Below are 12931 nucleotides of genomic sequence, written 5' to 3'. Positions count from 1 at the left end.
AGATCTTCTCGTCCCTTAGCTTGGGACTGCGGTCTTCCAACACCGCATGCCTCTTGGGCCGTTACACCCACTCTCTGTGGGAGACGGTGGCGGAAGTGCTGCCAGAGTGTCCGTTGGAGGTACGGGCCAAACTCGGCCAAGCCCTGGTGGAGGGCCGGGACGCAGCCAAGTATTCAATCAGGTGCGGACTGGATACTACTGACTAGCTGGGCAGAGCGATGGCTACGACGGTGGCGGTACGACGCCACGCCTGGCTGAGATCCGCCAATTTCTCGGCAGACGTCCAAAATACACTCATGGACATGCGGTTCGATGGCCGTCGCCTCTTTGGCGACAAGGCAGACCGCGCGCTTGAGCGCTTTAAGGACTCCAGGGCTACGGCGAAGTCCTTGGGCATCTCGGCCCCGCGCCAGCAAATGGGTGCCTTTCGCTCCTTTCGTGGCCAAGGAAGGGGCGTCCCCACACGTGCCGCCAGCCACTCGCCGCAAACTGTCGTCCTGCGCGGCGGCGGCCGCGGAAACTGCCGTTGAGGCGGTCGGGGAAACAAGCAGAGTCAGTCCACACCTGCCCCCGCAGCATCCGCCTCTAAACCCTCCTAGTCCGTGCTTTTCGGCCCATGTGACGCCAGTGGGAGGCAGGGTTCGCCATCACCACTCTCACTGGCGCACAGTCACTTCGGACAGGTGGGTGCTGCAGATCGTCCGAAGGGGCTAATCCCTCCCCTTCGAGACGACCCCTCAAGCCATGCCACCGCAACACCACCGCGTATCGGGGGATCATTGGCGGCTCCTGCAGGAGGAAGTTTCGGCCCTCTTGGCCAAGGGGGCCATCGAGCGCGTTCCTGGGCCAGAAGTAGGACGTGGTGCTACTCCCACTACTTCCTGGTACCCAAAAAGGGCAAAGGGGGCCTACGCCCTATCTTGGATCTGAGGAACGTCAACGGCTTCCTCCGGAAGGAGAGGTTCAAAATGCTGACACTGGCTCAGGTCTTGACTGCCCTAGACCCAGGAGACTGGATGGTAGCGTTGGACTTGCAGGACGCATATTTCCACTCCCCGTCCTGCCGGCCCACCGGCGTTACCTGCGGTTCACGGTAGGCCTCGAGCACTTTCAGTTTACGGTGCTCCCCTTCGGCCTTACCAGCGCCCCACGGGTGTTCACGAAAGTGATGGCGGTGGTCGCAGCTCATCTGCACAGGTTGGGGGTCTCAGTCTTCCCCTACCTAGACGACTGGTTGTTGAAGGCGGGGTCGCCCCAGGCAGTCGTCAGCCACCTCCAGACTACGGCGGATCTCCTGCACCAGCTGGGATTTTCCATCAATGTGCCGAAGTCACACCTGTGCCCCTCTCAGAAGCTCCTTTTCATCGGAGCGGTTCTCGACTCGGCGCAGTTTCGGGTTTACCCGCCCGAACAGCGGGTTCGGGATATACAGGCTCTGATTCCGATCTTCGGGCCGTTATCCCGAGTTTCATAAGGTTGACGCTGCGGCTTCTGGGGCTGATGACCTCCTGCATCCTTCTGGTGCATCACGCACGGTGGCGGATGCGGGCTCTGCAGTGGGACCTGAAGTTTCAGTGGGCCCAGCACCGGGGCAACCTGTCCGACCATGTCCTGATCTCGGAGGGCACTGCGAGACAGCTGCAGTGGTGGCTCACGGACCGCAATTGGGTCAACGGCAGATCCCTCTCTCTTCCCAACCGGAGCATGTAGTTGTGACGGACGCGTCCCTCCAGGGCTGGGGAGGCCACTTGGGAGAGGCGGAGATCAGAGGACTCTGGTCTCCGGCGGAGTCCCGGCTCCATATCAATCTGTTGGAGCTGCGGTCTGGCACTGAAGGCATTCCTCCCGTCTGTCCGAGGGAGTGCAGTGCAAGTGTTCACGGACAACACCACCGCCATGTGGTACTGCAACAAACCGGGCGGAGTGGGGTCGTGGACCCTTTGCCAGGAGGCTCTGCGTCTCTGGCAATGGCTGGAACATCAGGGCGTGACTCTGGTGGTTCAACACCTGGCAGGTTCTGTTAACGCCAGGGCGGACGAACTCACCCGTCGGTGCTCGATGGATCACGAATGGCGTCTGCACTCGGACGTGGCGCAAGGCCTCTTTCTGCGATGGGGAGAGCCTTGGTTAGATCTATTCGCCACCGAAGAGAACGCTCAATGTCATCAGTTCTGCACGTTGGAATTTCCAAGGCGGCACTTGCTCGGAGACGCTTTTCGTCGCGAGTGGAGCTGCGGTCTGTTGTAAGCCTTTCCGCCTATACCACTTCTGCCCAGAGTGCTGAAGAAGATAAAGCGCGACCGGGCACAAGTCATCCTTGTGGCTCCGGACTGGGCACAAAGGTACTGGTATCCCGAACTACTCAGTATGTCAGTCGATCCCCTGGTTCGTCTGCCTCTTCAGGAGGACCTTCTGTCGCAGCAGCAGGGGACGGTCCTCCACCCGAACCCGTCCAGTCTCCACCTCCATGCTTGGAGATTGCGCGGCGACAGTTGAGGCCATTTGACTTGCCTCCTGAAGTTTGCAACATCATTCTGGTAGCCAGGCGTCCCTCCACAAAGACGGTATACGCCTGCAGGTGGAACAGATTTGTGGCATGGTGCACAGCAAAGGCTGTGGATCCCCTCAATGCCCCTCTCTCTGAGGTTCTCCTCTTCCTTCTTTCTCTTGCCCAGCAGGGCTCTGCTCTGGGCACTATCAAGGGCTATCTTTCGGCTCTTTCTGCCTTTCTGAGGCTGCCTGACCAACCTTCTTTGTTCAAGTCCCCTATCGTAAATCGACTCCTGAAGGGCATCACTCATACCTTTCCTCCTGTTCCCTTTGTGATGCCTCAGTGGGACTTGAACCTGGTTCTAACCTGGTCTCCCTTTGAGCCACTTCACAACTGTCCTCTTCGCCTTCTTTCTTTGAAGACTGCCTTCCTGGTAGCCATCACCTCTGCCAGGAGAATGAGTGAGCTCCAGGCTGTCTTGTAAGCCTCCTTTCCTTTCTGTCCATCCGGACAAGGTTGTATTGCGGACAAGGCCCTCCTTCCTTCTCAAGGTAGTCACGGCCTTCCACATTGGGCAATCCATCACGTTGCCCACCTTCTTTCCGCCTCCGCACCCCTCGAGAGAGGAGGAGAGGCTCCACCGCCTGGACCCAAAACGTGCGCGCTCATTTTATCTGAACCGCACACAACAGTTCCGGGTGTATGATCAACTCTTTGTTGGGTACGCGCGCGCTAAGAAAGGGAAAGCGGTGCACAAGCGGACCATCTCCCGGTGGATTATCTTGTGCATCCAGGCGTGTTACTCCTTGGCTAAGAAGGAACCCCCTGTTGGGCTGAGGGCTCATTCCACTCGAGCCACGGCCACTACTACTGCCTTGGGCCGGGGTGTGCCCTTGCAGGACATTTGCCAGGCAGCTACGTGAGCATCGCTGCACACGTTTGCAAGGCACTTCTGCCTGGACAGTCAAGTCCGGAGGGACGACTACTTCGGCCGTTCCGTCCTCCAGGACTTTCTGGTGTGATCATTGGTTCGCAGACCCACCTCCACGGGGATGGTATTGCTGGGGTATCTATTCTAAGGTAAGGAATCGATCACTAACGTGTCTCTTTCAGATGCACAAGTTACTACTTGTGTAACGATATATCTGTTAGAGACATTAGTTAGTGATAGATTCCTTACCGACCCACCCATCCTCCCCGTTCTGCGAACCGATATCTAGGGTTAAGGTCATCCCCTTTCAGGGCCCTAGTTTCTTGGCACCAGTGTCGGATTTTGTCATGGCTCTGCGCTTCTGACGCGGAAAAGCTGTGGTAAGAACTGACGTCCGCACGCAGAGGCGGCGTCTAAGTACTCCGACGACATCATCACGGCGCCGACGACGGACGCGGAGCCGCAGACGACGCCTACCGACGCGCAAGGGTACTGCTACGCAAAACTTTCCGGATCCAGTCTGACGCCTGGGGATATTCTAAGGTAAGGAATCTATCACTAACTAATGTCTCTTACAGATATATCGTTACACAAGTAGTAACTTGTGCATCTATACTTCAAACCCACTTTTTGGGTTCAGCTTTTAGGACTGGCTTCAAGCCTTTAGAGTTGTATCTTTTTTTATCCCCACTTGCACTCCGTAGAATTGCTATTACTTTGAGAAATACCATGAATGCGTCAAATGTGAGAGTCATGAAAATTGACTCTAATAATCATGGTCCCATTCCCTTCTCTCACCTTTCCGCTCGTTAATAAAGGTATGGAAAAGTCAGACCAGATAGCTCCATCTGTCACCATACCTTAGGTGATAATCAGAAATTGATTTAAGAAGCCCCCCTGAGAATGTTTTGGGTCTTGCCACATGCTGAGCTTTCTCTTTACAAGATTTGATTGGGCAGAAAGTGTTCACTTAGTGTGTTTTTTTTTTTTTTTTGTTTCCTTGCAGAAAAGCGTATGTTCTTTGCAATAGGCTGGACTAGTTCGTTGACAAGCATGTGGTCAAGGCTGACCTATTCATTATGAAATGTTATATGACAAAGCCAAGAAGATTTATTTATTGTGAAAGCATATGTTAACCTGTTAGCCTTTATGGGGGATTGTTCTTTCACGGTCTTAAAGCCTGTGTAGAGTCTTTTTGTTAATTGGAATGTCACAAATACTGGGCAAGAGTTTTGTGTTGCGTATCGCCCTGTCAAACCTTGCTGTAGAAGATTTGCACTGCTAATCCTTCGTAAGCCGTTCTTGTAGGAGGGATTTATGTTCTGTGTTGCTGTATATAATTTTGCAAATTTTTAACTGTATGGGTTATGGCTTTCTCATAGAAAAGGTTATGCTCAATACAGTGGATCTTATTTGGTTATGGTGACAATCCCATGATAAAAGCTGTAGACTTGATTGCTTCATTGGTAAACGTTATGTCCGGTGTTGTAGGTTTGATCTGTTTATCATGAAAACTTAAAACAAAGACAGTGGGCCTGACCCATTTGTGAAAAGCATAGGATAATGCAAAAAGCCTTTGAGGGAAATTGCTATTACACTGGGTATACAGAATGCACAGTAGCATTCCAAGATGGCCATGTGCTGCTGTGTTTAATTTTTTAAACTTTTTTATTGCAAGCAAAATCCAGGCACCTTCAGGCGCAGATTTTTTTATTTCATTCTCCTGTATTTCTATTGATTTTCTCTTGCAATGCTTTTGAGTTGATCTGCAGGTTTTATTGTGGATGAGTGAATTCCGGTATGAGTATGCATGGATTAATGAATGTTCCAGCAGAAGGATGAGTTACTTAGTGCCTAAACTCATCAGTTACTGAGGAGTCACTTTCATTTATAAACTAGCTCTACTGCATGTTTTGTAAAATTGACATATGCCCACAACTTTGCGTTTCTTCCCAGCAAATTCTACTATTTTGCTGCCAACTGATATAGCACCTTCGTTGGGGGAGTGACTCGGTTGCAGGCATGCAGCAAAAGTTAAATGCTAAATACAAATTTTCGACTGAGAATGCCACAAACATGACAGTAAAAACTAGATTTCTCTACGTATGTTTAATATGTTAAGTTGTTTAAATTGCTGAGAACAGATACAGTTTAAATCCGTATCAATTAGCAGCAGTTAATTTCAAATGTATTTCAAGATCTTGATTTTATTTTTATTTTTGTCGTTTTTAGGTGAAAGCACATTTTTTGTGGAGTTGAGTGAGACATCAAGTATTCTGCATCATGCAACAGGACATTCACTTGTGCTTCTTGATGAACTAGGTATGCGCCTATGCTTAACCTGCTTGAAAATGAGTGTTTCGTTGTCTGCAAGTTGGCCCACAAAAATGAACGTCCGGATACACATTGCGTCTCTGAAAGTGCTTTGCACCTCAGAGTCTGAAGATCTTTGCTTCATTGCCTAAGCCATGAACGTGTTGATTGCTAACATCGATATTGCTTTCTCAATAGCCCCAAATTTGTCTTAGTCTGAAAGTATATCAAGCTCTAACCAATGATAATTTTATATAGCTTGAGCTTACAGTGAATATAAATCTAATGTAGCAAACACTAGTTAAAAAAAAAACGATGACCATTTGGGTTCAAGTAATCTAAAACTTACTTAAAAAGTGAAGTAAATTCTAGGAAAAGGTTGATTAGGGATTAAAGGTGGTACAACGTGTATAGTGGAAAATACCCCTTGCTTATGTTTAGGATTCTGGCTTGCACGCTCGTTATGGCTGCTCTGGGTGCCCCATCTCACTTTAACTGCTGCTACCTTTCAAACGATCACCCACCGCCTCAACCGCGGAGCATGTCTCGCCGAACTCTACGTTTTCCAGATGAAACTTGTTGATTTGTAAACTTTAACAATAGCGGCTGTGCGCCTTATTTCTAAGAGTGCTGTCCCTCTAATGCCCTTCTTCTGGGTGAAACATTGCCCCTGTTCCTGCAACGTCTCCACAGCCTTTCTCTGCTACTGTGACCCACTACAAGTCCTCGCTGTCTTGCTGTATGAGTTAGTCATGCAGGCCGCCATATCAGGTTTACCACATTTCTTTTTACCATCACTGTCGCTTGTCTTTTTTTCTGGCCTCTTCTGTCCGCACTCGGGCACTGTAGTTTTTCTTCTATTTCCATGGGTCTGCACGTAGTTTTTTCCTGAATGTCCACTGTTTTGGGCATCTGTCTCCTGCAGCCTGCGTCAATGGGAAGCACTCTGGTTGCTGCTGGGGACGGTGGTTACCAGAGGGTGCAGCTGCGACCGGACCCGGCTGCGAGGCCCGGTGGGTTTGGTGTCTGACCAGGCACAGCCTAACCATGCCTGCAGTGAGGGGGAGGGGTGGATGGGGGGACTATGGACTCGAACTGTAGAATTTATTGTAGCTACCAATGCAAATTCGGCTTCTTAGCTCCCCTGCACAGAGACATGTAACATGCATAAGTGCAGTAACTGAGAACACCCACAGATATACCTACTCAGTGAATAGAAGGTGGCACCAAAATAGCTGTTTAACTGTGCTTGATCTGCCTCTTTCATTCGGAACCTGTTTCCAGCCACTTGCCCAATGCCCATGGTGTCTCCGGCCATGCTTTGCGAGTTCCGTTTTCGGGGATAGCCCTCTAAACTATACTCTAACACAGAGGTCTTAAATCTGTGGGGCGCGACCCCCAGGGGGGTCGTGGAGTCCTGGGAAGGGGGTCGCAGATTCTGTCAGGGCGTGCAGTTCCTTGAAACGCGTGGTTTGCCTTAGTGGCGTCAGGCTGATTGAGGGTGCTCACGGTGGAGGCCTAATTCACACTGAGGGGTGAAAAACATCAAAGCCTCATTAACAAGTAAAATGTCTTTTAAAGACCAGTGAAGTACTTGGGTGTGTCTTTGTGTGTGTCTGTGAAGCTGTTTCAGCTAAGCTCACATACACAAGGGGGGTGGCTGGGGGAGGAGGCTGTAGCGCTTTGAGTTCAATGGATGTTGAGCACCTGGAGCTGTGGATCTCACCAGTAAATCACATGAAAGGTCCTCTCTCATCCCACGGCCCCCCCCCCCTTCTGACAGGCCCCATAAATCATTGGTTCAAGCCCCATGAGCCCTCATACCTGGTGCCCCCCCATGAGAGAGGCACAGAAAAGGTGGGTGGGTGGGTGGGTGGATGGATGGATGGAGTGAGTGGATGAAGGGGTGGATGAAGGGGTGGATGGAAGGATGAAGGATGGATGTGTGACAAGGTGGGCGGATGAATGATGGATGGATGGATGTGTGAAAAGGTGGGTGGGTGGATGAATGAACGGTGGGTGGGTGAAGGAAGGAAGGATGAATGTATGGATGGAAGGATGAATGTATGGATGGAAGGGTGAATGTATGGATGGATGGAAGGATGAATGAATGTATGGATGGAAGCATGAATGGATGAATGTATGGATGGAAGCATGAATGTATGGATGGAAGGATGAATGTATGGATGGGTGAATGTATGGATGGAAGGGTGAATGTATGGATGGAAGGGTGAATGTATGGATGGAAGGGTGAATGTATGGATGGAAGGGTGAATGTATGGATGGATGGATGCCTGAAAGTGTGGGTGGATAAATGAATGTGATGAGGTCTAACAGACGCATTTATGGTTGTCGATAGTAGTTGATGAAGAGTACCAGTTTTGTCGAAAGGGGGTCCTTACGCCTAAAGGGAATTAGCCCCGCGGCGATGGCGTTAAACAAAAATGTTCACTTCTCCTGCGCTTCCGCTGCCCCTCCCCCTCTTTCTTCCTCTTATTCACTCGCTCATTCCTCCTCCTATTCACTCGCTCATTCCTCCTCTTGCTGAAGCCCATTATTTCAACAAATGGCTCTTAACTTCTTTCCTCATCTTTATTTGTTCCCCAGTGAAATGGATACCAAAAAATATCTTTCGCTGCAAATGTCTTTTTCAGACATTGTTTGAATTCGAACTTGCAGCCTCTGGGCGGAGAGGAAAACATTTAAAATACTGAAAATAACAAGTATTTGCAATGCAATAGGTCTTGAATTACTGAAAGTTTGAGCTGTTGGCATTGCAAATAGTAATGCAACGCCAATAGCTCAAACTTTCAGAAATGCTAGACCTATAGCATTGCAAATGTTTTTGTTTTTTCCTTATCCATCCTTACCGGTACATCTTAAAAAAAAACGACTGCGTCATACGTGTTATAACATGGACTTAATCACACTTTTTTTTTCTTATATGTTGCACAGCATTGCCACTGCAGATGCTGTCAAACGTGAACAAAAGGTATTCTCCGAGCCAGTAGGCTAGGGTGACTAGATTTTGAGAAGTAACACCTCCAAGTCCATAATTCAAATGTTTCATGTGCATACTGTGTGTCCCAGAGCAAACTAAATGCTGTGATGCTCACAGGTACGAGCATTGCGCTGTCCTGGTTTCGGAGACGCTGATCTCCGAAACGCATTGGGATAGATGTTAATTTGTGTTGAAATCCTTCAATAAACTGTATTTTGAAGACGCTACGAGAAGACCTGTGGATTTATTTTGGGAGCGCGATGTGGCACCAAAATAAGTGTTTGGATTGTTTTTGGCATCATGCGCCGAACCGCGGGTCACCTGATGAAGCGGCCAGTGGAAAGTGTGAAAAAGGAGAGTGGAATATAGGCATGTGAGCTGTAGATCACATGCTTTGCATACTCCTGCCATCTAGTGTTGCTCCGGATGTTAATTTTCAGACGCCCTTCTGGCCTATCTGCGTTGGTCCGGCTCCTTGTCGGTGGAACGGACTCCGTTCAAATTCTGCCACCTGTGCCATGCAAAGTATCTGCGTACGGACTTACATCAGGTGTGCTGGTCTCCAGCGCACAAAGAACAAGACCGTGACGCATGCTGATCCTTCAGATCGAAGAAAACTCTGTGATCATCTGGCTCGATGTCGATAGATGCAGCTGCAGCAGTTAGACGACACACCGGATCTCTTCGGCAAAGACTCCAAGCAAGAGATTCTCAGCAGCGGAAGGACGGGCTTCAGCAGTGTCTGACTCTGAGTTGCAGATTGTCCTCTGAGTACGATATGCCGCAGGGATAAGCGGACGCGAGTACAGAAGACACCCCTCAACCCATCCTTAAAAAACCTAAGGCTTCGGCACCACCTCTGCCTCCAGGCCAAGGTCGGCACCGAGAAGAGTTTTCTGACGCTCTGCCTTCTGGCTTGGCACGAAACACTCTGACAAGCCTTCCGTCTCAGGACCGAGCCTGCCAAAACCCACTTCTATGCCGAAACCTTTGTGCTCTAAGCACAAAATCTGCTTCGCGCCAAAAACCTTCCATACCAAAACCAAAGAAACAATCCTCGGAGCCGAAATCTCCAGCGCCAAAAGGACATTCCAGCTCTGCTCCGAAAGCTTTGGTGCCTGAAACTAAAGAGCTGCCCGTAACGCAACCGGATCCAAACATGGACGTTGTACCACCTAGGTTGGAGCTGAAACAAAAAAAACTCTATATTAATCCTGACCGGGCATATTCATGCGAAACCGCCATCCAAACACAAGCTTCATGGTGACAACAGATCTTATAAGATTCGATTGAAGAGGAAAAATGTGGGTACTAGTCCTTGCCACACTACCATCTCCTCCCCCTCTCCACCACAGCTTGATCACACCTTATCAACCTCCTCTGCCTCACCTTGATGCAGTTGATACTGAGGAAACTTGGGTACCAATGGATCCTTGGAACTGATTATTCAGTTTATTTCCACAGGATACAGACCCAGATCTTTACCCTGCCAGACCATATCAATCTGATGACAATCTGTCATATCCGGAGCACATTGCTAGAGCTGCACAGTACCATGAAGTGGAGCTCCATAAAGAGTCCTTTGAGACACTGCCGATGCTTAAGGGTATGTTGATAACATAACAATGGGGTATACCCAGTTGGACCTGGGATAATAGTGGTACATATAAAGACTGGTTCAACTGAACAATGTCAATCTCAAGAAGGAGCTACAGTGAAACAAAAAACCACCCCACATTGAGATAATTAGACACCGATCAGAACCACTTGATAATCAAAACAATATATATAATACAATAATAGTAAGTTCACAGTTTCAGCGATTGCTCAATAGTGAAAGATAAAATTAGTGCTCAAAATAGTGCTCGTGAAAGGGTGAATAAGTGATGGCAGGAATAAATTGCCAATATTTACAATATATATATTTGATAAAAGAGACCTGTCTAACAATGTTTAAACAGACTAGCTGAACAGCCCAAATCGTGTGATGCCACAAATGCATAATTGATCCGCTTTAGGGCTTTGAATAATAAGTACAGGTCTGAATTGAATGTAAAGTCAACATTTCGACCCCAGGTTTTGGAAGAGGGTGATTCAGCCCTTACAAGGGGCTCTTCAACAGGACCAAGGGGGAGCAACCTACAAGGTAGGTAAAAATAGCATCAGTAATAATACAGCGTAAGTGGTTGCGTAGAACTAGGAAAAACTGTGGCTATGAGGCCCACCTAGCTAGTGCACTGTGATAGACCATGAAGTTGAAATGATGAGCCTGGACGCTCCTGGTGTACAAAACTGCAGAACACGGCAAACAGAAGGGGAAAGGGGCACGTCAGTGCACTGTATGCTACCATGTAATACTATGAGAGGAAGCCAATAGGATACAAGCGGATTATGGCCTCAACAACACTTAATGAAAGAAGGCCTCAGGAATAACAATGGGGGGGGAGAACTGGCACTGGCATGCTGACAGATAGTCTAGCGTCCCGAGGTGAGTGACCATTAATTAATATAAAGAATCAACACGATGTGAGATTAAAGGCACAACCCTTAAAACAGTAAAAGACACATTCAAAGGTCAGCGTTACAGTAAAGGGCATTAAGAATGACAGGTGTGGTGATGCACAAACTATAACAGAGGGGAATTTAACTTGACCTAGTTATGTGCATTGGATTTCAAGCCTTGCCTTACCTCGTAGTAGAAGATGTATCACCGCTGGCGTCTCGTGTCTAAGTGAGCGCTCTGGGACCATCTCACTCTTAAAGAGGGAACGTGTTAACGTGCACGTGTTAAGGCTGCGGCTGTACTTGCAGATGCTGGATGCATCTGATTGTCACTGTGATGCAGACGATGGGGCCACCATGTTGTGAACTTGACTCTCAGGAATGATTGTGACTGGTACTATATACAGGAGGATACAAGTTATGCAGTTGTAAATCGGTGATAAGATTACATTACAATTAATTGGTTATGCATCATACGACTAGGGGGACATCTGGGGACCCATCTTGGATAACATGTCAGACCGAGGTCTACAATACTTATAATCTCAAGGGTATGTTGAGGTACACAGACAATAAATTTAAAGATTTGTGAGACGTGCTAGAATCCACACTACTAGAGTAGATAACCAATACTAACCTTCCCCAACAGAACCAATTTTCATTAAAGTTCAGTTACCGCTTGTCTCTTTAGTAGTATCCAATGCTTGAAATTCTCTAGCATCTGGGGGTGCTCCTCCCCTAGATAGTCAAAACTAGTAGATGCTTCTGGCAAACGTAAAGCTTCGCAAGCAGATAATCTTTTGCGTATTGCTAACACCTAAGGTCTCCTAGCAAGATACAATAGGGCCCACTGGGACAAAATTACTACAGTTTCTCCCAAATGAGCATAAGGCCAAAGCTCAGGATTTAGTTCAAGAAGGTAAGCTAATTTCCAACACTTCCATTAGATGCGGTCTAGATGCGGCCGACACTGCAGCTAGAGAGGTAAATACTAGCATCCTACTCCTGGGACATATCTGATTAAGGATTTCCGGGTTCAAACCCGGAGTCTAGCACTCCATTCTCAACATACCTTTTGACAAGAAACATCTTTTTGGCCCTGAAGTTGATCAAGCACTCAAAGGAAAAAAGACAGATGTAGCAAAACCGATGAGAGCGCTTCAATCTCCTTCAGACAGAGGTTTCTTTCAGTGTTCCTTTTACAGGGGTGGGTCAAAGTCCACAGGAACAGACCAAACCACTTCCCCTTACAAAAATTATTCCCAATCCTCTTTCACAAGAGGATTTTTCAGAGATTACAGTGGAAATAATCCCTGGGGCAAAGGTAAAACCACCACATCCCGCAATTCCCCCTTCCCCAAATAAGCAGTGACTTCCCCAGACTTCCCTCTGACTATTCCACACCTGTCTGAGGAAGACTTCAAGACTGTCTCCCCATTTTGGAATCCCTAGCAACCAACAAATGGATGACCAGAATTATTCAACATGGTTTTTTTCTGGATTCACTATGCTGTGCATATTCTGCAATCTGGTGGTTGGTTGGTTTTTTTTCTTCTTCTTAACCCAGGTGGGCGTCGACGTCACACCATTTGGTGTACCTTCGGTAACGTCGGCATGCTTCCGGCGGAAGTTCCCACCCTTGGGCGCCATCTTCAGATTCTTTTTTTCTGCCGTTGGGTCTGGATCGTCGCGT

General features: G+C 48.4%; 1 protein-coding gene across 2 annotated transcripts in view; it reads left to right on the top strand.

The window, feature by feature from the left end:
* Positions 1–12931, top strand: part of MSH6 (mutS homolog 6) — a 100148-nt gene that overhangs the window by 62820 nt on the left and 24397 nt on the right. For both annotated transcript variants that reach the window (XM_086927766.1, XM_086927767.1), the window contains one exon: positions 5655–5744. In XM_086927766.1, the coding sequence (XP_086783892.1) occupies positions 5655–5744 (90 nt within the window). The remainder of the gene's footprint in view (positions 1–5654; positions 5745–12931) is intronic.

Source organism: Lissotriton vulgaris, chromosome 6 (genome assembly GCF_964263255.1).
Source record: "Lissotriton vulgaris chromosome 6, aLisVul1.2, whole genome shotgun sequence".
Lineage (NCBI taxonomy): Eukaryota > Metazoa > Chordata > Amphibia > Caudata > Salamandridae > Lissotriton > Lissotriton vulgaris.
Note: the sequence above shows the minus strand (reverse complement) of the source record. Positions and strands in the feature narration are given on the sequence as shown.